This window comes from Heterodontus francisci, chromosome 18, assembly GCF_036365525.1.
Source record: "Heterodontus francisci isolate sHetFra1 chromosome 18, sHetFra1.hap1, whole genome shotgun sequence".
Taxonomy (NCBI): domain Eukaryota; kingdom Metazoa; phylum Chordata; class Chondrichthyes; order Heterodontiformes; family Heterodontidae; genus Heterodontus; species Heterodontus francisci.
The window spans coordinates 87,395,933-87,421,825 of record NC_090388.1 but is presented as its reverse complement, the minus strand read 5'-3'; the positions used below and the strand labels follow the sequence as shown (position 1 = coordinate 87,421,825).

Below are 25,893 nucleotides of genomic sequence, written 5' to 3'. Positions count from 1 at the left end.
TATTGAATTCTTTGAAGATGTGACAAAACATATTGATGAAGGAAGAGCAGTGGATGTGGTGTATATGGATTCAAAATTGGCTGGCCCATAGAAGACAGAGGGTGGTAGTAGATGGAGAGTATTCAGCATGGAGCTCGGTGACCAGTGGTGTTCCACAGGGATCTGTTCTGGGACCTCTGCTCTTTGTGATTTTTATAAATGACTTGGATGAGGAAGTGGAAGGCTGGGTTAGTAAGTTTGCCGATGACACGAAGGTTGCTGGAGTTGTGGATAGTGTGGAAGGCTGTTGTAGGTTGCAACGGGACATTGACAGGATGCAGAGCTGGGCTGAGAAGTGGCAGATGGAGTTCAACCTGGAAAAGTGTGAAGTGATTCATTTTGGAAGGTCGAATTTGAATGCGGAATACAGGCTTAAAGACAGGATTCTTGGTAGTGTGGAGGAACAGAGGGATCTTGGGGTCCATGTCCATAGATCGCTCAAAGTTGCCACCCAAGTTGATAGGGTTGTTAAGAAGGCGTATGATGTGTTGGCTTTCATTAACAGGGGGATTGAGTTTAAGAGCCACGAGGTTATGCTGCAGCTCTATAAGGCCCTGGTTCGACTACACTTGGAATATTGTGTTCAGTTCTGGTCGCCTCATTATAGGAAGGATGTGGAAGCTTAGAGAGGGTGCAGAGGAGATTTACCAGGATGCTGCCTGGACTGGAGGGCATGTCTTACGAAGAAAGATTGAGGGAGCTAGGGCTTTTCTCATTGGAGCGAAGAAGGATGAGAGGTGACTTGATAGAGGGGTACAAGATGATGAGAGGCATAGATAGAGTGGATAGCCAGAGACTTCTTCCCAGGGTGGAAAGGGCTATCACCAGGGGGCATAATTTTAAGGTGATTGGAGGAAGGTTTAGGGGAGATGTCAGAGGTAGGTTCTTTACACAGAGAGTGGTGGGTGCGTGGAATGCGCTGCCAGCGGTGGTAGTAGAAGCAGATACATTAGGGACATTTAAGCGACTCTTGGATAGGTACATGGATGATAGTAGAATGAAGGGTATGTAGGTAGTTTGATCTTAGAGTAGGTTAAAGGTTCGGCACAACATCGTGGGCCGAAGGGCCTGTACTGTGCTGTACTGTTGTATGTTCTATGTTCTAGTACACGCCCAGCAGTGTGATTGCCCCTTTTATGTTCCTTAGCTCAATCCATATGGCCTCATTTGATGATCCTTCTGACATAATATCCCTCTTCACAGCTGTAATAGTTTCTTAACCAAAATTGCCACTCCCCCTCCTTTCTTATCCCCCTCCCTATCGTGTCTGAAAACCCTGTAACCAGGAACGTTGAGCTGCCATTCCTGTCCCTCCTTAAGCCATATTTCTGTAATAGCTATGATATCATACTGCCATGTGTCTATCTGTGCCCTCAGCTCATCTGCTTTATTTGCTATACTCCTTGCATTGAAATAGAGACCCTTGAGCACTGCCAACTTTTTTTTTATTTTCTAACCTTTGTTTCCTCTGCCTTCCAGACTTTAGATGAGCACTTGAAATGCCATAGCATACAGGGCCAAGTGCTGGAAAATGGGATTAGAATAGTTAGGTGTTTGATGGCCGGCACAGACATGATGGGCTGAAGGGCTTGTTTCTGCGCTGTATAACTCTGTGTTATATGACATGCACTAATTTTCTGCTTTCCATTTCCATTTCTGATTTTGCCCCATCTGAGTCTACCCTCAGGTTCCCATCCCTCCCGACAAACGAGTTTAAACCCTCCCCAACAGCACTCGCAAACATCCCGCAAGGATATTTGTCCTGGTTCTGTTGAGGAGCGGAGTGTCCGGCTTGTACAGGTCCCAACTCCCCCAGAACCAGTCCCAATGTCCCAGGAATATTAAGCCCTTCCTCCTACACGATCATTCCAGCAATGCATTCATCATCTTGAACCTCCTATTTCTATGCTCACAAGCACATGGCACTGGGAGTAATCCAGAGATAACTACCTTTAAGATCCTGCTTTTTAATGTCTTTCTTAACTCCTTAAACTATGCCCGCAGAACCTCATCCCTTTTACTATCCATGTCGCTGCTTCTCTGTTCCCTGATTATACTCTCGCTCCCTGTTCTCTGATACCTCCATCCCTCCTTGTTCTTGGATTACTCACTCTCTCCCTGTTCTCTGATTACTCTCTCCCTGCCTGTTCTCCAAGTACCCTCGCTCCCCGTTCTCCGATAACTCCCTCCCCTCTCCTCTCCGATTACTCTCTCCCTCCCTGTTCTATATTACTCTCTCCCTCTCTCTTTGCCAATTGCTCTCTCCGTCTCTAATGGCCAATTAAGCTCACCCTCCCTGTTCTCTAATTTTTTAAAAATTCATTCATGGGATGCGGGCGTTGCTGGCTAGGCCAGTATTTATTGCCCACCCCTTAGTGCCCATGAATGTAGTGGCCATTTCAGAGGGCATTTCAGAGTCAACCACATTGCTGTGGGTCTGGAGTCACATGTAGGCCAGACCAGGTAAGGACAGCAGATTTCCTTCCCTAATGGACATTAGTGAACCAGATGGGTTTTTACTACAATCAACAATGATTTCAGGGTCACCATTAGACAAGCTTTTTAATTCCAGATTTTTTAATTAATTGAATTCAAATTTTACCATCTGCCGTGGTGGGATTTGAACTCATGTCCCCAGAGCATTAGCCTGGGCCGCTGAATTACTAGTCCAGTGACATTACCACTCTGCCACCACATCCCCAATTTTTCTGTGTTTCCCTCTTCTCCGATTATTCTCTTTTCCTGTTCGAAAATACTCTGCCCCTCCCTGTTTTTCAATTACTGTCTCCATGCCAGACCTCTGATTACTCTGCCTTCTCTGTTCTGCAATTACTCTCCCCTCCTTGTTCATCCATTACTCTCTCTTTGTTCTGCAATTGTTCTCTCCGTCACTGTTCTCTGATTACTCTCTCCCTGCCTGTTCTCCGATTACTCTCTCGCTCCCTGTTCTCCGATTACTCTCTCCTTGCCTGTTTTCCGATTACTCTCTCGCTCCCTGTTCTCCGATTACTCTCTCCTTGCCTGTTCTCCGATTACTCTCTCCTTGCCTGTTCTCCGATTACTCTCTCACTCCAAGTTCTCCGATTACTCTCTCGCTCCCTGTTCTCCGATTACTCTCACTGTTCTCTGATTACTCTCTCCTTGCCTGTTCTCCAATTACTCTTTCGCTCCCTGTCCTCCGATTACTCTCTCCCTGCCTGTTCTCCGATTACTCTCTCGCTCCCTGTTTTCTGATTACTCTCTCCTTGCCTGTTCTCCAATTACTCTCTCGCTCCCTGTTCTCCAATTACTCTCTCCTTGCCTGTTCTCCAATTACTCTCTCGCTCCCTGTCCTCCGATTACTCTCTCCTTGCCTGTTCTCCGATTACTCTCTCCCTGCCTGTCCTCCGATTACTCTCTCCTTGCCTGTTCACCAATTACTCTCTCGCTCCCTGTTCTCCGATTACTCTCTCCTTGCCTGTTCTCCAATTACTCTCTCGCTCCCTGTCCTCCGATTACTCTCTCCTTGCCTGTTCTCCAATCACTCTCTCGCTCCCTGTTCTCTGATTACTCTCTCCTTGCCTGTTCTCCGATTACTCTCTCCTTGCCTGTTCTCCGATTACTCTCTCGCTCCAAGTTCTCCGATTACTCTCTCGCTCCCTGTTCTCCGATTACTCTCTCACTGTTCTCTGATTACTCTCTCCTTGCCTGTTCTCTGATTACTCGCTCCCTCCCTGTTCTCTGATTACTCTCACTGTTCTCTGATTACTCTCTCCTTGCCTGTTCTCTGATTATTCCCTCCCTCCCTGTTCTACGATCTCTCTCTCTTGCTCCCTGTTTTCTGATTACTATCTCCATCCCTGTTTTCCAATTATTCTCTCTCCCTATGCTCTGATTCCTCGCTCCCTCTCTTATCTCTGATTCTCTCTCCCTCCTTTCTTATTTACTCTCTCCCTTCTTGTTCTCATATCATTCTCTTCCCCCTCTTCTCTGATTACTCTCTCCATCCCTGTCCTCTGATTACTCTCCCCCCTTCCCTATTTTCAGATTACACTCTCTGTGCCTGTTTGCCAGTTAATCTGACCCTCCCTGTTCTCCGATTATTCTTTCCCTTGCTGCTCCGACTGTTGTCTCCCTGTTGGTCCTCCAATTACTCCCTCTTTTCCTGTTCTGCAATTACTCTCTCTCTCTCTGTTCTCCGATTACTCTATCATTTTCTGTTCTCCTATAACACTCTGCCTCCCTGTTCTCCGATTACCCTCTCCCTCCCTGTTCTCCGATTACCCTCTCCTTCCCTGTTCTCCGATTACTCTCTCCCTCCCTCTTCTCCAATTACCCTCTCCTTCCCTGTTCTCCGATTACCCTCTCCTTCCCTGTTCTCCGATTACTCTCTCCTTCCCTGTTCTCCGATTACTCTCTCCTTCCCTGTTCTCCGATTACTCTCTCCTTCCCTGTTCTCCGATTACTCTCTCCCTCCCTCTTCTCCGATTACCCTCTCCTTCCCTGTTCTCCGATTACCCTCTCCTTCCCTGTTCTCCGATTACTCTCTCCCTCCCTGTTCTCCGATTACTCTCTCCTTCCCTGTTCTCCGATTACTCTCTCCTTCCCTGTTCTCCGATTACTCTCTCCCTCCCTCTTCTCCAATTACCCTCTCCTTCCCTGTTCTCCAATTACCCTCTCCTTCCCTGTTCTCCGATTACTCTCTCCCTCCCTGTTCTCCGATTACCCTCTCCTTCCCTGTTCTCCGATTACTCTCTCCCTCCCTGTTCTCCGATTACTCTCTCCCTCCCTGTTCTCCGATTACCCTCTCCTTCCCTGTTCTCCGATTACTCTCTCCCTCCCTGTTCTCCGATTACTCTCTCCCTCCCTCTTCTCCAATTACCCTCTCCTTCCCTGTTCTCCGATTACCCTCTCCTTCCCTGTTCTCCGATTACCCTCTCCTTCCCTGTTCTCCGATTACCCTCTCCTTCCCTGTTCTCCGATTACCCTCTCCTTCCCTGTTCTCCGATTACTCTCTCCCTCCCTGTTCTCCGATTACCCTCTCCTTCCCTGTTCTCCGATTACTCTCTCCCTCCCTGTTCTCCGATTACTCTCTCCCTCCCTCTTCTCCAATTACCCTCTCCTTCCCTGTTCTCCGATTACCCTCTCCTTCCCTGTTCTCCGATTACTCTCTCCCTCCCTCTTCTCCAATTACCCTCTCCTTCCCTATTCTCCGATTACCCTCTCCTTCCCTGTTCTCCGATTACCCTCTCCTTCCCTGTTCTCCGATTACTCTCTCCCTCCCTGTTCTCCGATTACTCTCTCCTTCCCTTTTCTCCGATTACTCTCTCCCTCCCTGTTCAACAAAGCTACTTTCATTCATACAGTTACTTTAATGTAGTAAATAGTCACAAGTTGTTCTATGATTCCTCTTTATTTACACACAGTTATTGCTGCATTAAACTTTTTAGTGGTGTATTTTTTGACCTGTCTGTTGCTTCCAAAGCTGTTTCAAGTTTCTCAGTCTGTGTGCTTCTTTAAGCAGCTGTGGTCGTTTTCATCTCTGCTGCCTCCACAATGCACTCATGGTAGTGAGAGTGATATACGGACTGTAAGAATCACTCCAGCTTCCAGGCTCATGTTCATTACTGACATTTTGTAGAAGTTCTTAATGGATTGTGAATAGGGCATCAGTCAGTTACCGTGTTACATCGGCCATTATGTCCTTGGATCCCCAGTCTCTGTGTTACTGGATCCCCATTAGTCACAATGTCACTGGATCCCAAGTAACCTCCTCACAGAATCCCTAATCACCATGTTACTGGATCCCCATCAGTCACAATGTCACTGGATCCCAAGTCACAACATCACCCGATTCACACCCGCAACCACATCACTGGATCCTCATCAGTCAGCATGCTACTTGATCCCCATTGGTCACCGGGTCACTGGATCAAAATCAGTATTCACATCATTGTATCCCCATTAATCACTGTGCCACTGGATCCCCATTCATCATTATGGATGGCACAGTGGCGCAGTGGTTAGCACCGCAGCCTCACAGCTCCAGCGACCCGGGTTCAGTTCTGGGTACTCAGTATCACAGAATAATACAGTGCAGAAGAGGCCCTTTGGCCCATCGAGTCTGCACCGATGCATTAAAGACACCTGACCTGTCTACCTAATCCCATTTGCCAGCACCTGGCCCATAGCCTTGAATGTTATGACGTGCCAAGTGCTCATCCAGGTACTTTTTAAAGGATGTGAGGCAACCTGCCTCTACCACCCTCCCAGGCAGGGCATTCCAGACCGTCACCACCCTCTGGGTAAAAAAGTTCTTCCTCAAATCCCCCTTAAACCTCCTGTCCCTCACCTTAAACTTGTGTCCCCTAGTAACTGACCCTTCAACTAAGGGGAACAGCTGCTCCCTATCCACCCTGTCCATGCCCCTCATACTACCTGTGTGGAGTTTGCAAGTTCTCCCTGTGACCGCGTGGGTTTCCGCCGGGTGCTCCAGTTTCCTCCCATAGCCAAAGACTTGCAGGTTGATAGCTAAATTGGCCATTGTAAATTGCCCCTAGTGTCGGTAGGTGGTGGGAGAATGGTGGGGGTGTGGTAGGGAATATGGGATTAATGTAGGATTAGTATAAATGGGTGGTTGTTGGTCGGCACAGACTCGATGGGCCGAAGGGCCTGTTTCAGTGCTGTATCTCTCTATGACTGTGACTGGATGCACAGCAGTTACTGTGTCACTGAATCCCCTAATGTCTCTGCATCACTAGATCCCCAGTCACAGTGACATTGGATCCCCAAAAGTCACCATGTTACTGAATCCCTATCAGTCACTGCATCACTGGAACTCTGGCACCATCTCGTCACATGATCCCAATTGGTCACCATGCCATTACATCTCCATTGGTCACTACATCACTGGATCCCTATCAGTTACGGTGTCACTGGATCCCCATCAATCATCATGCCACTAGATCCCCTTGATCACTGCATCATTGGATACATATCTGTTGCGGCATCACTGGATCCCCATTAGTCGCTGCATCACTGGATCCCGAGTCACTGTGTCACTGGAGCTCCAGTCATAAAGTTACTGGATCATCATCAGTCACCACATCACTGGATCCCCAGTCCAAATCACCTGAACCCCATCAGTCACTGTGTCACATGATTCCCAGTCTTGGACACTGGACCCCATTAGTTCTCATGTCTCCCATGTCACTGGATCCCCTTAAGTTGGAGTCCCATAGGTTATCATGTTACTGGACCCCCATTGGTTAGCGTTCTACCGGATCACTACTCACCATTTTACTGGATCTTCATTGATAACCAGGTATTACTGGATCCTCAGTCACTGTGTTACTGGATCCCCATCAGTCACCATGTTAACAGATCCTGATCCGTCACCTTCTACTGTATACAGTATTTACATACAGTATATACTTATACATACATGTCTGCGTCCACTGCTGGTACTAATCCAGCTCTGTCACACTGGGGGCTCAGTCACTCTCTGGGTTAATAACTGTATCTGCTGCTGATGGTTTTGGATGTGAAGGTTGCTAATGAATAAATTACTGTCTGAATGAATCAATGAGAATAGAAGTGCTGCTGGTAAAGACTTGCTAACACCTTAAACAAGGCAGCCAGACCCAGAATGAAGCCAGGAGATTTATTTGAGTAGCTGTGTGACAGTCATAGAGAAGTCACAATGGTCCAACTCACTTCGCAATTCATCATGGATGAAAGATTTGGGTAAATGTGGTTAAAGTAATTCAACCAGGAGGGGCTGCCAGACATTGGTTAGCGACTTCATTGAGGAGGATGGGGATGAGAGGACAGGGAAAAAGAAGATCAGTAAACCCATTTGAGTTTGAAAGGTCAGTCTTGATGGAGCCGACTGCAGCAGGAGAGAAAAGGTGGGTGAAAGTGAGAGATTCTGCAACAGTGAGTGTGTCTCTGATTTACTCAATTGGGAAATCTGACCTGATGCCAGAATCACTTCATCGGATATCTCGGCATCAGTGGGTAGAAGCGGACGGAGAAGAGGGCTGGGTGTGGATTTGGAGTTCGCCTGCTGACCCACTTTCCTAGCTTTCTGAATCAGCTGAGCTGACAGACTGGAAAATCCACTGGTTCATTCCAACGCACAGCCTAACAATCCCACCCCTCAGGGGGTAAGGAATCCAATCGTTGTCAAGAAGAGCACAACATCTACCTGGGGCTTCTTCCACGTATTGATCCTTGGGGTCAGTCAATTCAGCCGAGCTGATGGTCGGGATCGGAGGAGGGGAAACCTGGTCCTATACAAAACAAAAAGCATATGGAATAAAGATGGGCAAAGAGATTATCGAACAATGCTGACTGTACACAACACAACAGGCAACACAGTTACTGTACACAACAGGACAGGCAATACACTGACAGTACACAACACGACAGGAAACGCACTGACTGTACACAAGATAGGGAACACCAAATGTACACAACAGGATAGGTAAAAAACTGACTGTACAGAACAGGACAAGCAACACACTAACTGTACACAACAAGATAGGGAGCACAGTGGCTGTACACAACAGGATAGGCTACACACCAACTGTACACAACAGGAAAGGGAACACTGACTACACAACAGGAGAGGGAACACCAACTGTGCTCAACAGGACAGGCAACACACTGACTGTACACAACAGGATAGGGAACACACTGACTGTACACAACAGGATAGGGAACACATTGACTGTACACAACAGGATAGGGAACACCAACTAGCGGTGTGGGCCATCAGCAGCAGCAGCAGAATTGTACTCTACCACAATCTGTAACCTCATGGCCCGGCATGTCCCCCACTCTACCATTACCATCCAGCCAGGAGACCAACCCTGGTTCAATGAAGAGTGCAGGAGGGCATGCCAGGAGCAGCACCAGGCATACCTCAAAATGAGGTGTCAACCTGGTGAAGCTACAACCCAGGACTACTTGCATGCCAAACTGCGTAAGCAGCATGCGATACACAGAGCTAAGCGATCCCATAACTAACGGATCAGATCTAAGCTCTGCAGTCCTGCCACATCCAGTAGTGAATGATGGTGGACAATTAAACAAATAACTGGGAGAGGTGGCTCCACAAATATCCCCATACTCAATGATGGGGGAGCCCAGCACATCAGTGCAAAAGATAAGGCTGAAGCATTTGCAAAAATCTTCAGCCAGAAGTGCCGAGTTGATGATCCATCTTGGCCTCCTTCTGAAGTCCCCAGCATCACAGATGCCAGACTTCAGCCAATTCGATTCACTCCGCATGATATCAGGAAACGACTGAAGGCACTGGACACTGCAAAAGCTATGGGTCCTGCCAATATTCCGGCAATAGTACTGAAGACCTGTGCTCCAGAACTTGCCGCGCCCCTAGCCAAGCTGTTCCAGTCCAGCTACAACACTGGCATCTACCCTGCAATGTGGAAAATTGCCCAGGTATGTCCTGTACACAAAAAACAGGACAAGTCCAACCCGGCCAATTACCGCCCCATCAGCCTACTCTCTATCATCAGTAAAGTGACGGAAGGTGTCATCAACAGTGCCATCAAGCAGCACTTGCTTCGCAATAACCTGCTCAGTGACGCTCAGTTTGGGTTCTGCCAGGGCCACTCAGCTCCTGACCTCACTTCAGCCTTGGTTCAAACATGGACAAAAGGGCTGAACTCAAAGGTAGGTGAGAGTGACGGCCCTTGACATCAAGGCAGCATTTGACCGAGTATGGCATCAAGGAGCCCTAGCAATACTGAGGTCAGTGGGAATCAGAGGGAAAACCCTCCGCTGGCAGGAATCATACCTAGCGCAAAGGAAGATGGTTGTGGTTGTTGGAGGTCAATCTACTGAGCTCCAGGACATCACTGCAGGAGTTCCTCAGGGTAGTGTCCTAGGCCCAACCATCTTCAGCTGCTTCATCAATGACCTTCCTTCAATCATAAGGTTAGAAGTGGGGATGTTCGCGGATGATTGCACAATGTTCAGCACCATTCGTGACTCCTCAGATACTGAAGCAGTCCGTGCAGCAAGACCTGGACAATATCCAGGTTTGGGCTGATAAGTGGCAAGTAACATTCGCGCCACACAAGTGCCAGACAATGACCATCTCCAACAAGAGAGAATCTAACCATCTCACCTTGTCATTCAACAGCATTACCATCGCTGAATCCCCCACTATCAACATCCTAGGGGCTACCATTGACCAGGAACTGAACTGGAGGAGCCATATAAATACCGTGGCTACAAGAGCAGGTCAGAGGCTAGGAATCCTGAGGCGAGTAACTCACCTCCTGACTCCCCAAAGCCTGTCCACCATCTACAAGGCACAAGTAAGGAGTGTGATGGAATACTCTCCACTTGCCTGGATGGGTGCAGCTCCAACAACACTCAAGAAGCTCGACACCATCCAGGACAAAGCAGCCCACTTGATTGGCACCCCATCGACAAACACTCACTCCCTCCACCACCGACGCACAGTGGCAGCAGTGTGTACCATCTACAAGATGCACTGCAGCAATGCACCAAGGCTCCTTCAACAGCACCTTCCAAACCCGCGACCACTACCAACTAGAAGGACAAGGGCAGCAAATACATGGGAACACCACCACCTGCAAGTTCCCCTCCAAGTCACACACAATCCTGACTTGGAACTATATCGCCGTTCCTTCACTGTCGCTGGGTCAAAATCCTGAAACTCCCTTCCTAACAGCACTGTGGGTGTAACTACCCCACATGGACTGCAGCGGTTCAAGAAGGCAGCTCACCACCACCTTCTCAAGGGCAATTAGGGGTTGGGCAATAAATGCTGGCCTGGCCAGCGGCGCCCACATCCCATGAATGAATATTAAAAAAAACTACACAATGTGATAGGGAACACACTGACTGTAAAAAACAGGATAGAAAACACTGAATGGACACAATGGGACAGGGAGCACCGACTGTACACAAAGGGATAGGGAACAATGACTGTAGTTAACTGGACTGGCAACATACTGACTGTACACAACAGGATAGGCAACACAGTGACTGTACACAACATGACTGGCAACATACCAAATATACACAACAGGACAGGCAACACACTGACTGTACTCAAGAGGATAGGGAACACACCGATTGTACAGAACAGCATAGGGAACACATCGACTGAATACAACAGGATAGGGAACACAGCGACTATACACAACAGGATAGGGAGCACATGGACTGGACACAACAGGATAGGGAACACCGACTGTGCACAACAGGATAGGGAACACCCTGACTGTTTACAACAGTATAGGGTATACCCTAACAGTTCACAACAGGATAGGGAACTCTGACTGGACACAACAGGATAGGTAACACTGACTGAACACAACAGGAAAGGGAACATGAACCGTACATAACAGGAGTGGGAACACTGACTGCACACAACAAGAAATGGAACACAGACCGTACACAACAGGAAAGGGAACTTTGACTGTATACTAAAGGATAGGGAACACTGACTGTACACAACAGGATAGGGAACACCAACTGTACACAACAGGATAGGGAACACGGACTCTACACAACAGGAAAGGCAACACTGACTGTACACAACATGAGAGGGAACTCTGACAGTACGTAACAGGATAGGGAACACCATCTGTAAACAACAGGATAGGGAACACGGACTGTACACAACAGAATAGGGAGCACACGGACTATACACAACAGGATAGGGAACACCAACTGCACACAACAGGATAGGGAACAACGAGTGTACATAACAGGAAAAGGAACACCGACTGTCCACAACAGGAAAGGGAACACCGACTGTACACAACAGGAAAGGGAACACGGACTGTACATAACATGATAGGGAACACCAACTGTACACAACAGGATCAGGAACACAATGACTGTATAGAACAGGATAGGGAACACCAACTGTACACAACAGGAATGGGAACACTGACCATAAACAACAGGATAGGGAACACGAACTGTACACACAGGAGAGGGGAAATTGACTGTACACAACAGGATGGGGAACACTGACCATAAACAACAGGATAGGGAACACGAACTGTACACACAGGAGAGGGAAAATTGACTGTACACAACAGGATAGGGATCATTGACTGTACACAACAGGATAGGGAACACCGACTGTACACAACAGGATAGGGAACATCGACTATACACAACAGGATAGGGAACATTGACTGTACACAACAGGATAGGGAACATTGACTGTACACAACAGGATAGGGAACATCAACTGTACACAACAGGATAGCGAACACCAACTGTGCTCAACAGGACAGGCAACACGCGGACTGTACACAACAGGATAGGGAACACAGGCTGTACACAACAGGATAGGGAACATGAACTGTACACACAGGAGAGGGAAAATTGACTGTACACAACAGGATGGGGAACACCGACTGTACACAACAGGAGAGGGAACACACCAACTATACACAACAGGAAAGGGAAGATAGACTGCACACAATAGGATAGGGAACACTGACTGTACACAACAGAATTGGGAGCACACGGACTATACATAACAGGATAGGGAACTCCACCTGGACACAACAGGATAGGGAACACCGTGACAGTTTACAACAGGATAGGGTACACACTAACAGTTCACAACAGGAGAGGGAACAGACTGTATGCAATAGGATAGGGAACACCGACTGTACACAACAGGAAAGGGAACACTGACCATGCACAACAGGAGACGGAATATGAACCGTACACAACAGGATAGGGAACACTGACTGTACACAACATTAAAGGGAACATTAACTGTACACAACAGGAAAGGGAATACTGACTGTACACAACATGATAGGGAACACTGACTGTACACAACAGTAAAGGGAACATTAACTGTACACAACAGGAAAGGGAATACTGACTGTACACAACCGGAAAGGGAACACTGATTGTACACAACAGGATAGGGAACTCTGACAGTACATAACAGAATAGGGAACACCATCTGTACACAACAGGATTGGGAACACGGAATGTACACAACAGGGTAGGGAATACACTGACTTTACACAATATTATAGGGAACACTGACTGTATATAGGGAACACTGACTGTACACTACAGGACAGGCAACACACTGAATTTACACTACAGGATAGGGAATACACTGACATTACACAACAAGATAGGGAACACCGACTCTACACAAAAGGGTAGGGAACACCGATGGTACAGAACAGGACTGGCAACACACTGACTGCACAACAGGGCAGGCAACACACTGAATTTACACTACAGGATAGGGAATACACTGACTTTACACAACAGGATAGGGAACACCGACTGTGCACAACAGGATAGGCAACACACTGACTGTACACAACAGGATAGGGAACGCACTGACTGTACACAACAGGATAGGCAACACACTGAGTGTACACAACAGGGTAGGAAACACCGATGGTAAAGAACAGGACTGACAACAAACTGACTGGACACAACAGGGCAGGCAACACACTGACTTTACACAACAGGATAGGGAACACCGACTGTGCACAACAGGATAGGCAACACACTGACTGTGCACAACAGGAAAGGGAACACCGACTGTACACAACAGGATAGGGAACACCGACCGTTCAGAAGAGGACTGGCAACACACTGACTGTACACAGCAGGACAGGCAACACATTGACTGTACACAACAGGATAACGAATGCACTGGCTGTACCCAGCAGGATAGGGAACACCGACTATACACAACAGAACAGGCAACACACTGACTACAATACAGGAAAGGGATCACCGACTGTACTCAACAGGGTAGGGAACACTGACTTTACGCAACAGGACTGACAACAGAAAAAAGACTGTACGCAACAGGGCAGGCAACACACTGCACACAACAGGATAGGGAACACACTGACTACACAACAGGAAAGGGAACACCGACTGTACATGACAGGATAGGGAACTCTGACTGTACACAAAATGACTGAAAACCCACTGACTGTACACAACAGGACTGTCAACACATTGACTGTACATAACAGGATAGGGAACACCGACTGTACACAACATGATAGGGATCACACTGACTGTACACCACAGGATAGGGAACACACTGACTGTACACAACAGGATAGGGAACACACTGACTACACAACAGGATAGGGAACACCGACTGTACACAACAGGATAGGGAACACCGACTGTACACAACAGGATAGGGAACACACTGACTGTACACCACAGGATAGGGAACACACTGACTGTACACCACAGGATAGAGAACACCGATGGTACACAACAGGATAGAGAACACCTGCTGTACACAACAGGACAGGAAACACTGATTGTATGCAACAGGATAGGCAACACAATGACAGTACACAACAGGATAGGGATTACATGGTCTGTACAAAACAGGATAGGGAATACTGACTGTACACAACAGGACAGGAACACACAGACTATACACAACAGGAAAGGGAACACCGACTGTACATGACAGGATAGGGAACTCTGACTGTACACAACAGGACAGAAAACCCACTGACTGTACACAACAGGATAGGGAACACACTGACTGTACACAACAGGATAGGGAACACCGACTGTACACAATAGGAAAGGGAACACACTGACTGTACACCACAGGTAGGGAACTCACTGACTGTACACCACAGGATAGAGAACACCGATGTTACACAACAAGATAGGGAACACCGACTGTACACAACAGGATAGGGAACACACTGACTGTACACCACAGGTAGGGAACACACTGACTGTACACAACAGGATAGGCAACACAATGACAGTACACAACAGGATCGGGAACACATGGCCTGTACAAAACAGGCTAGGGAACACCAACTGTGCATAACAGGATAGGGGATACCAACTGTACACAACAGGATAGGGAATACACCGACTACACGCAACAGGATAGGGAACACCGACTGTACACAACAGGATATGGAACACACGAACTGTACACAACAGGATATGGAACACACAAACTGTACACAACAGGAGAGGGAACACACCGACTTTATGCAACAGGATAGGAAACACACTGAGTGTACACAACATGAAAGGGAACACCGACTGTACACAACAGGTTAGGGAACATCGACTACACAGAACGCGGCTGGCAACACACTGACTGTACACAAACAGGACAGGAAAACAGGACAGGAAACACTGTACACAACAGCATAGGGAACACCAACTGTACACAACAGGACTGGAAACACTGATTGTATACAACAGGACAGGAAACACACAGACGGTACACAAGATGATAGGGAACACCGACTGTTCACAACAGGACAGAAACACACTGACTGTACACAACAGGAAAGGGAACGCCGACTGTACATGACAGGATAGAGAACTCTGATTGTACACAACAGGACTGAAAACCCTACTGACTGTACACAACAGGACTGTCAACACACTGACCGTTCACAACAGGATAGGGAACACCGACTGTACACAACAGGAAAGGGAACACAGTGACTGTACACAAAAGGATAGGGAACACCGACTGTACACAACAGGATAGGGAACACACAGACTGTACACAACAGGATAGGGAACACACAGACTGTACACAACAGGATAGGAAACACACTGACTGTACACAACAGGATAGGGAACACCGACTGTACACAACAGGATAGGGAACACACTGACTGTACACAACAGGATAGGGAACACACTGACTGTACACCATAGGATAGGGAACACCGACTGTACACAACAGGGTAGGGAACACCAATGGTAAAGAACAGGACTGACAACATACTGACTGTACACAACAGGGCAGGCAACACACTGAATTTACACTACAGGATAGGGAATACACTGACTTTACACAACAGGAGAGGGAACACCGACTGTACACAACAGGATAGGCAACACACTGACTGTGCACAACATGAAAGGGAACACCGATTGTACACAACAGGATAGGGAACACCGACTGTTCAGAAGAGGACTGGCAACACACTGACTGTACACAGCAGGACAGGCGACACACTGACTATACACAACAGGATAAAGAATGCACTGGCAGTACCAAGCAGGGTCGGGAACACTGAATGTGCACAACAGGATACGGAGCATCAACTGTACACAACAGGACAGGCAACACAATGACTGCTTATGACAGGAAAGGGAACACTGACTGTACACAACAGGACAGGCAACACACTGTACACAACAGGATAGCGAACGCACTGACTGTACACAACAAGATAGGGAACATCGACAGTACACAACAGGATAGGGAACACCGACTGTACGCAACAGGGCAGGCAACACACTGCACACAACAGGATAGCAAACGCACTGACTGTACACAACAGGATAGGGAACACTGACTACACACAACAGGATAGGGAACACAATTACTGTACACAACAGGATAGGGAACACAATAACTGTACACAACAGGATAGGGAACACGCTGACTGCACACAACAGGATAGGGAACACACTGACTGTACACCACAGGATAGGGAACACACTGACTGTACATCACAGGATAGGGAACACACTGACTGTACATCACAGGATAGAGAACACCGATGGTACACAACAGGATAGAGAACGCCTACTATACACAACAGGACAGGAAACACTGACTACACACAACAGGATAGGGAACACAATTACTGTACACAACAGGATAGGGAACACAATAACTGTACACAACAGGATAGGGAACACGCTGACTGTACACAACAGGATAGGGAACACACTGACTGTACACCACAGGATAGGGAACACACTGACTGTACATCACAGGATAGGGAACACACTGACTGTACACAACAGGATAGGGAACACTGACTACACACAACAGGATAGGGAACACAATTACTGTACACAACAGGATAGGGAACACAATAACTGTACACAACAGGATAGGGAACACGCTGACTGTACACAACAGGATAGGGAACACACTGACTGTACACCACAGGATAGGGAACACACTGACTGTACATCACAGGATAGGGAACACACTGACTGTACATCACAGGATAGAGAACACCGATGGTACACAACAGGATAGAGAATGCCTACTATACACAACAGGACAGGAAACACTGACTGTACGCAACAGGATGGACAACACAATGACAGTACACAACAGGATAGGGAACACATGGCCTGTACAAAACAGGATAGGGAACACCAACTGTGCACAACAGGATATGGATGACCGACTGTACACAACAGCATATGGAACACACAAGCTGTACACAAGACAGGGTACACACCAACTGTACACAACAGGATAGGGAATACACTGACTTTACGCAACAGGATAGGGAACACCAACTGTACACAACAGGACAGGCAACACACTAACTGCACACAACAGGATAGGCAACACACTGAGTGTACACAACATGAAAGTGAACACCGACTGTACACAACAGGTTAGGGAACACCGACTATACAGAACATGGCTGGCAACACATTGACTGTACACAAAAAGGACAGGCAAACAGGAGTGGAAGCACTGACTGTATACAACAGGATAGGGAACACACAGATGGTACACAACATGATAGGGAACACCGACTGTACACAACAGGACAGGAACACACTGACTGTACACAACAGGAAAGGGAACACTGACTGTACATGACAGGATAGGGAACTCTGACTGTACACAACAGGACTGAAAACCCACTGAATGTACACGACAGGACAGGGAACACCGACTGTACACAACAGGATAGGGAACACGCTGACTGTACACAACAGGATAGGGAACACACTGGCTGTACACCACAGGATAGGGAACACACTGACTGTACATCACAGGATAGAGAACACCGATGGTACACAACAGGATAGAGAATGCCTACTATACACAACAGGACAGGAAACACTGACTGTACGCAACAGGATAGGGAACACATGGCCTGCACAAAACAGGATAGGGAACACCAACTGTGCACAACAGGACTGACATGACACAGACTGTACACAACAGGACAGGCAACACACTCACTGTACACAACAGGACAGGCAACACACTGACTTTGCACAACAGTATAGCGATCGCACTGACTGTACACAAGAGGACTGACATGACACAGATTGTACACAACAGGACTGACATGACACAGACTGTACACAACAGGACAGGCAACACACTCAATGTACACAACAGGATAGGGAACACCGACTGTACACAATAGGAAAGGGAACACACTGACTGTACACAACAGGATAGGGAATACTGACTGTACACAACAGGACAGGAACACATTGACTGTACACAACAGGACTGGCAACAAACTGACTGTACACAACAGTATAGGGAACTCTGACTGTACACAAACAGGACAGGCAAACAGGAAACACTGACTGTACACAACAGCATAGGGAACATCAACTGTACACAACAGGACTGGAAACACTGACAGTATACAACAGGATAGGGAACACACTGACAGTCCACAACATGATAGGGAACATCGACTGTACATGACAGGATAGGGAATTCTGACTGTACACAACAGGGTTGACTGTACATAACAGGACTGACAACACACTGACCGTTCACAACAGGATAGGGAACACACTGACCGTACATAATAGGAGAGGGAATATATTGACAGTACACAACAGGATAGGGGACACTCTGACTGTACACAACAGGATAGAGAACAGACTGGCAGTACGCACCAGGACAGGGAACACACTTACTGTACACAACTGGATAAGGAACTCACCAACTGTACATAACCGGACTGGCAACACAATGACTGAACACAACAGGACAGACAGTACACTGACAATACACAACAGGATAAGGAACATACTGACCGTACATAATAGGAAAGGGACCACATTAAAAGTTTGGAACAGGATAGGGAACACTCTGACTGTACACAACGGGATAGAGAACAGACTGACAGTACACATCAGGATAGGGAACATTCTAACTGTACACAACAGAATAGGGAACACCAACTGTACACAATAGGAAAGGGAACACAGACTAAGACTAAAAGGCGCAGCAACACAATCACTATACACACACGATACTGAACACACTGAATGTATATAACAGATTAATACACTGACTACACAACAGGTTTGGGAACACATTGACTGTACACAACTGTATAGGGAACACACTGGCTAGACACAAGATGATAGGGAATGCACTGACTGAACAGAGCAGGTTAGGGAACACACTGACTGTACACAGCAGGGCTGGGAACTGCAAAGGATGACCAAAAGGTTAATAAGGAGGGAGAAATTATAGTACCAGAGAAAGCTGGCTAGAAATATAAAAACAGATATTAAAAGTTTCTACAGGTATTTAAAAAGGAAAAGTGTAAGTAAAGTGAGATAAAAACAAAATGGTCTGGAAATACTCAGCAGGTCTAGCAGCATCTGTGGGGAGAGAAGCAGAGTTAATGTTTCAGGTCAGTGACCTTTCATCAGAACTTGCAAATGTTAGAAAAGAATTAAGTTTTAAGCAAGTGAAGGGGAGTGGGGTGGAGGAGAGAACAAAGGGGAAGGTGTTTGATAGGGAAGGAGAGATTCAATAACACACTGCCCTGGGATAAAGTGAGTGTTGGTCCTCTAGAGAGTGAGTCTGGGGAGTTAACAATGGAAAATAAGGAGATGATGGGTGAACTGAACAGATTTTTAATATCTGTTTTCACTGTAGAGGATACAAATAACATCCCAGAAATAAGTGTGAATCAGGAGGTGAAAGGGAGGGAGGAACTTAAAACAATTACAATCACCAGAGAAAGGGTACTGAAAAAATTATTAGAACTAAAAGCTGACAAGTCATAGAATCATAGAAATCATAGAAAGTTTAAGGCACAGAAAGAGGCCACTTCGCCCATCGTGTCTGTGCCGGTCTAAAAACGATCCACCTATTCTAATCCCACCTTCCACCATTTGGTCCGTAGCCCGGCAGATTACAGCACTTGAGGTGCATATCGAGACCCCTTTTGAATGAGTTGAGGGTCTCTGCCTCAACTACCCTTTTAGGCAGTGAGTTCCAGATCCCCACCATCCTCTGGATGAAAACATTTTTTCCTCATCTCCCCTCTATCTTTTCTACCAATCACTTAAAATCTATGCCCTCTTCTCACTGACCTCTCTGCTAAGGTGAATAAACCATTCACCTCCACTCTATCCAGGCCCCTCACAATTTTGTACGTTTTAATCAGATCTCCCCTCAGCCTTCTCTGTTCCAAGGTAAACAACCCCAGCCTATCCAATCTTTCCTCATAGCTGCATTTTTCCAGTCCTGGCAACATCCTCGTAAATCTCCTCTGTACCCTCTCTCGTGCAATTACATCCTTTCTGCAATGAGATGACCAGAACTGCACATAGTACTCACATTGTGGCCTAACCAATGAGTTATACAGTTCCAGCATAACCTCCCTGCTTTTATATTCTATACCTCAGCTAATAAAGGAAAGGATTCCATATGCCTTCTTAACCACCTTATCGACCTGTCCTGCTACCTTCAGGGATCTGTGGACATTCACTCCAAGGTCCCTCAGTTCCTCTACACTTCTCAGTATTTTCCCATTAATCGTCTATTCCTTTGCCTTGCTAAACATCCCCAAATGCATCATCTCACACTTCTCCAAATTGAATTCCATTTCTTTTCTGCCCAGACCATCAACATCTTCCTGCAGTCTACAGCTATCCTCCTCACTATCTACCACACGGCCAATCTTTGTGTCGTCTGCAAACTTCTTGATCATGCCCCCTACATTTATGTCCAATACCACTGGAAACAGCCCTCCAGTCGCTAAAACAGTTACCCTTTGTTTCCTGCCAATGAGCCAATTTTGTATCCACCTTGCTGCATTTCCCTGGATCCCATGGGATTTTATTTGTTTAACCGGTCTGCTATGTGGGACCTTATCAAAAGCCTTGCTAAAATCCATGTAGATCACATCAACTACACTACCCTCATCTATCTTCCTGTTACTTCTTCAAAAAAATCGATCAAGTTGGTCAAACAAGATCTTCCCTTAACAAGTCCATGCTGCCTATCCGGGGCGGCACAGTAGCGCAGTGGTTAGCATCACAGCCTCACAGCTCCAGTGACCCGGGTTCGATTCTGAGTACTGCCTGTGCGGAGTTTGCAAGTTCTCCCTGTGACCGCGTGGGTTTCCTCCGGGTGCTCCGGTTTCCTCCCACAGCCAAAGACTTGCAGGTTGATAGGTAAATTGGCCATTATAAATTGCCCCTCGTATAGGTAGGTGGTAGGGGAATTGAGGGAAGGTGAGGATGTGAGAGGGTGATGGGATTAATGTAGGGTTAGTATAAATGGGTGGTTGTTGGTCGGCACAGGCTCGGTGGGCCGAAGGGCCTGTTTCAGTGCTGTATCTCTAAATAAAATTTTTTTAAAATAAAAAAACCTGTGCCTTTCTAAATGACAGTTTATCCTGTGTCTCAGAATTGATTCCAATAATTTGCCCACTACTGAGGTTAGACTGACTGGCCTGTAATTATTCAATCTATCCTTCGCTCCATTTTTAAACAGAGGTACAACGTTAGCAATTCTCCAATCCTCCGGCACCACACCTGCATCCAATGAGGACTGGAAAATGATGGTCAGAATCCTCTGCTATTTCCTCTCTTGCTTCTTTTAACAGCCTAGAATGCATTTCATCTGGCCCCAGGTCCTGATGGATTTCATCCTACGTTCTTAAAAAAGTGGCTGCTGAATTAGTAGATGCATTGGTTTTAATTTTCCAAAATTCTCTAGATTCTGGCAAGGTCCCATCAGATTGGAAAATAGTGAATGTGACTTCTCTATTCAAGAAAGAAAGCAGAAGACTACAGGCCAGTTAGCTTGACATCCATCAGAAGGAAAATGCTGGAATCAGTTGTTATCAGCAGGGCACTTAGAAAATCAGAATGTAATCAGGCAGAGGCAACATGGTTTTATGAAGGGGAAATCATGTTTGACTAATTTATTGGAGTTCTTTGAGGAAGTAACAAACAACATGGATAAAGGGGAATATGTGGATGTGCTGTACTTAGAGTCCCAGAAGGCATTTGATAAGGTGCCACATCAAAGGTTAATAAACAAAGTAAGAGGTCATGGCATTGAGGGTAACATATTATCATGGATAGAGGAATGGCTAGCTAACAGGAAACAGAGAGTAGGCAAAATAGGTCATTTTCAGATTGGCATGATGTGATGAATGGAGTGCCACAGGGATCCGTGCTGGGGCCTCAACTATTTACAATTTTTATAAATGACTTGGATGAAGGGACCGAATGTATGACTGCTAAATTTGCTGATGACACAAAGATAGGAAGGAAAGTAAGTTGTGAAGAGGTCATAAGGAATCTGCAAAGGGATATCGATAGGTTAAGTGAGTCGACAGAAATTTGGCAAATGGAGTATAATGTGGGAAAATGAGTACTTATCTACTCTAGCAGGAAGAATAGTAAAGCAGCATATTATTTAAATGGAGAGAGATTGAGAACTCTGAGGTACAGAGGGATCTGGGTGTCCTGGTACATGAATCACAAAAGGTTAATATGTAGATACAGCAAGTGATTTGGAAGGCAACTGGAATGTTATTGTTTATTGCAAGGGGAAGGGAATATAAAATTGGGGATGTTTTGCTCCAGTTGTATAAGTGAGACCACATCTAGAATACTGTGTACATTTTTGGTCTCCTTATTTAAGAAAGGACATAATTGCAGTGGAAGCAGTTCAGAGAAGGTTCACTTGACTGATTCCTGGGATGAGAGGGTTATCTTATGAAGAAAGGTTGGACAGGTTGATCCGTATTCATTAGAGTTTAGAAGAAGGACAGGTATCTTACTGAAACATATAAGATCCTGAGGGACTTGATACGGTGGATGCTGAAAGGATGGTTCCTCTAGTGGGAGAGACTAGAACTAGGGGACAGATATTAAAAATAATGGGTTGCCCATTTAAGATCAATTTGAGGAGATTTTATTTCTCTCAGAGGATTGTGAGTCTGTGGAACTCTCTTCCCTGGAGAGTGGTGGAGGCAGGTTCATTGAATGTTTTAAAGGCAGAGGTAGACAGATTCTTGACAAACAAGGGAGTCAAAGGGTATTGGGGGTAGGCAGGAAAGTGGAGTTGAGGCCATGATCTTATTAAATGGTGAACCACATTCGAAGGGGCTGAATGGCCTACTCCTGCTCCTAATTCATAGGTTTGTACACTTGTACAACAGGACTAGGAACACGCTGACTGTACACAAGAAAACTGGGAACACACCGACTGTACACGAGACAACCAGGAACACACTGACTACACAAGACAACCGGGAACACACCGACTGTACACGAGACAACCGGGAACACACCGACTGTACACAGGACAACCAGGAACACGCTGACTGTACACAAGAAAACTGGGAACACACTGACTACACAAGACAACCGGGAACACACCGACTGTACACGAGACAACCGGGAACACACCGACTGTACACAGGACAACCAGGAACACGCTGACTGTACACAAGAAAACTGGGAACACACCGACTGTACACGAGACAACCTGGAACACAGACTGTACACAGGACAACCGGGAACACAGACTGTACACGAGACAACCGGGAACACACCGACTGTACACAGGACAACCAGGAACACACTGACTACACAAGAAAACCGGGAACACACCGACTGTACACGAGACAACCAGGAACACACTGACTGTACACAGGACAACCGGGAACACAGACTGTACACAATACAACCGGGAACACACCGACTGTACACAGGACAACCAGGAACACACTGACTACACAAGAAAACCGGGAACACACCGACTGTACACGAGACAACCAGGAACACACTGACTACACAAGAAAAACGGGAACACACAGACTGTACACAAGACAACCAGGAACACACTGACTACACAAGAAAACCGGGAACACACAGACTGTACACAATACAACCGGGAACATACTGACTGTACACGAGACAACCTGGAACACGCTGACTGTACACATGACAACTGGGAACACACTGACTACACAAGACAACCAGGAACACACTGACTACACAAGAAAACCAGGAACACACAGACTGTACAAAAGACAACCAGGAACACACTGACTACACAAGAAAACCGGGAACACACAGACGGTACACAAGACAACCAGGAACACATTGACTATACACATGAAAACCGGAACACACGGACTGTACACAAGACAACCGGGAACACACAGACTGTACACAAGACAACCAGGAACACACTGACTACACAAGACAACCGGGAACACACAGACTGGACAAGACAACTGGGAACACCCTGACTGTACACAAGACAACCAGGAACACATGGACTGTACACAAGAAAACTAGGAACACACGGATTGTACACAAGAAAAACGGAAACACGCTGACTGCACACATGACAACCGGGAACACACAGACTGTACACAAGTCAACCAGGAAGATACTGACTACACAAGAAAACCGGGAACACACAGACTGTACACAAGACAACCAGGAACACACTGACTACACAAGAAAACCAGGAATACACAGACTGTACACAAGACAACCAGGAACACATTGACTGTACACAAGAAAACATGGAGGGGGACACATGGGGACACATGGACTATGCACAAGACAACCGGGGACACACTGACTGTGCACAAGACAACCGGGGACACACTGACTGTGCACAAGACAACCGGGAACATATTGACTGTACACGAGACAACCTGGAACACACGGACTGTACACAAAACAACCGGGAACACACAGACTGTACACAAGAAACCGGGAACACAAGGACTGTACACAAGAAAACCGGAAACACGCTGACTGTACACGAGACAACCTGGAACACACGGACTGTACACAAAACAACCGGGAACACACAGACTATACACAAGACAACCGGGAACACACGGACTGTACACAAGACAAGCGGGAACACACGGACTGTATAAAACAACTGGGAACACACCGACTGTACACAAGAAACCAGGAACACAAGGACTGTACACAAGAAAACCGGAAACACGCTGACTGTACACATGACAACCGGGAACACAGACTGTACACAAGACAACCAGGAACACACAGACTGTATACAAGACAACCAGGAACACACAGACTACACAAGAAAACCGGGAACACACAGACTGTACACAAGACAACCAGGAACACATTGACTGTACACATGAAAACCGGGACACACGGACTGTACACAAGACAACCGGGAACACACGGACTGTACACAAGACAACCGGGGACACACAGACTGGACAAGACAACTGGGAACACCCGGACTGTACACAAGACAACCGGGAACACACTGACTGTACACAAGACAACCAGGAACACACGGACTGTACACAAGAAAACTGGGAACACACCGACTGTACACAAGACAACTGGGAACACATGGACTGTACACAAGAAAACTAGGAACACACGGATTGTACACAAGAAAACCGGGGACACACGGACTATGCACAAGACAACCGGGAACATATTGACTGTACACAAGACAACTGGGAACACACCGACTGTACAAGACAACCAGGAACATCCGGACTGTACACAAGACAACCTGGAACACATGGATTGTACACAATACAACCGGGAACACACTGACTGTACACGATACAACCTGGAACACACGGACTGTACACAAGAAAACTGGGAACGCTGACCGTACACAAGAAAACTGAGAACATACGGACTATACACAAGACAACCGGGAACACACTGACTGTACACAAGGCAACGGGGAACACACGGACTGTACACAAGCAAACCGGGAACACACGGAATGTACACAAGACAACCGGGAACACACGGACT

At 46.7% G+C, this 25,893-nt stretch overlaps 1 protein-coding gene across 6 annotated transcripts in view; it reads right to left on the bottom strand.

Moving 5' to 3' along the window:
• The window catches only part of LOC137379759 (protein-methionine sulfoxide oxidase mical3a-like), a 1,360,716-nt gene that overhangs the window by 249,636 nt on the left and 1,085,187 nt on the right, over positions 1–25,893 (bottom strand). For all 6 annotated transcript variants that reach the window (XM_068051091.1, XM_068051094.1, XM_068051095.1 and 3 more), the window contains one exon: positions 8,228–8,312. In XM_068051091.1, coding sequence (XP_067907192.1) covers positions 8,228–8,312 — 85 coding nt within the window. The remainder of the gene's footprint in view (positions 1–8,227; positions 8,313–25,893) is intronic.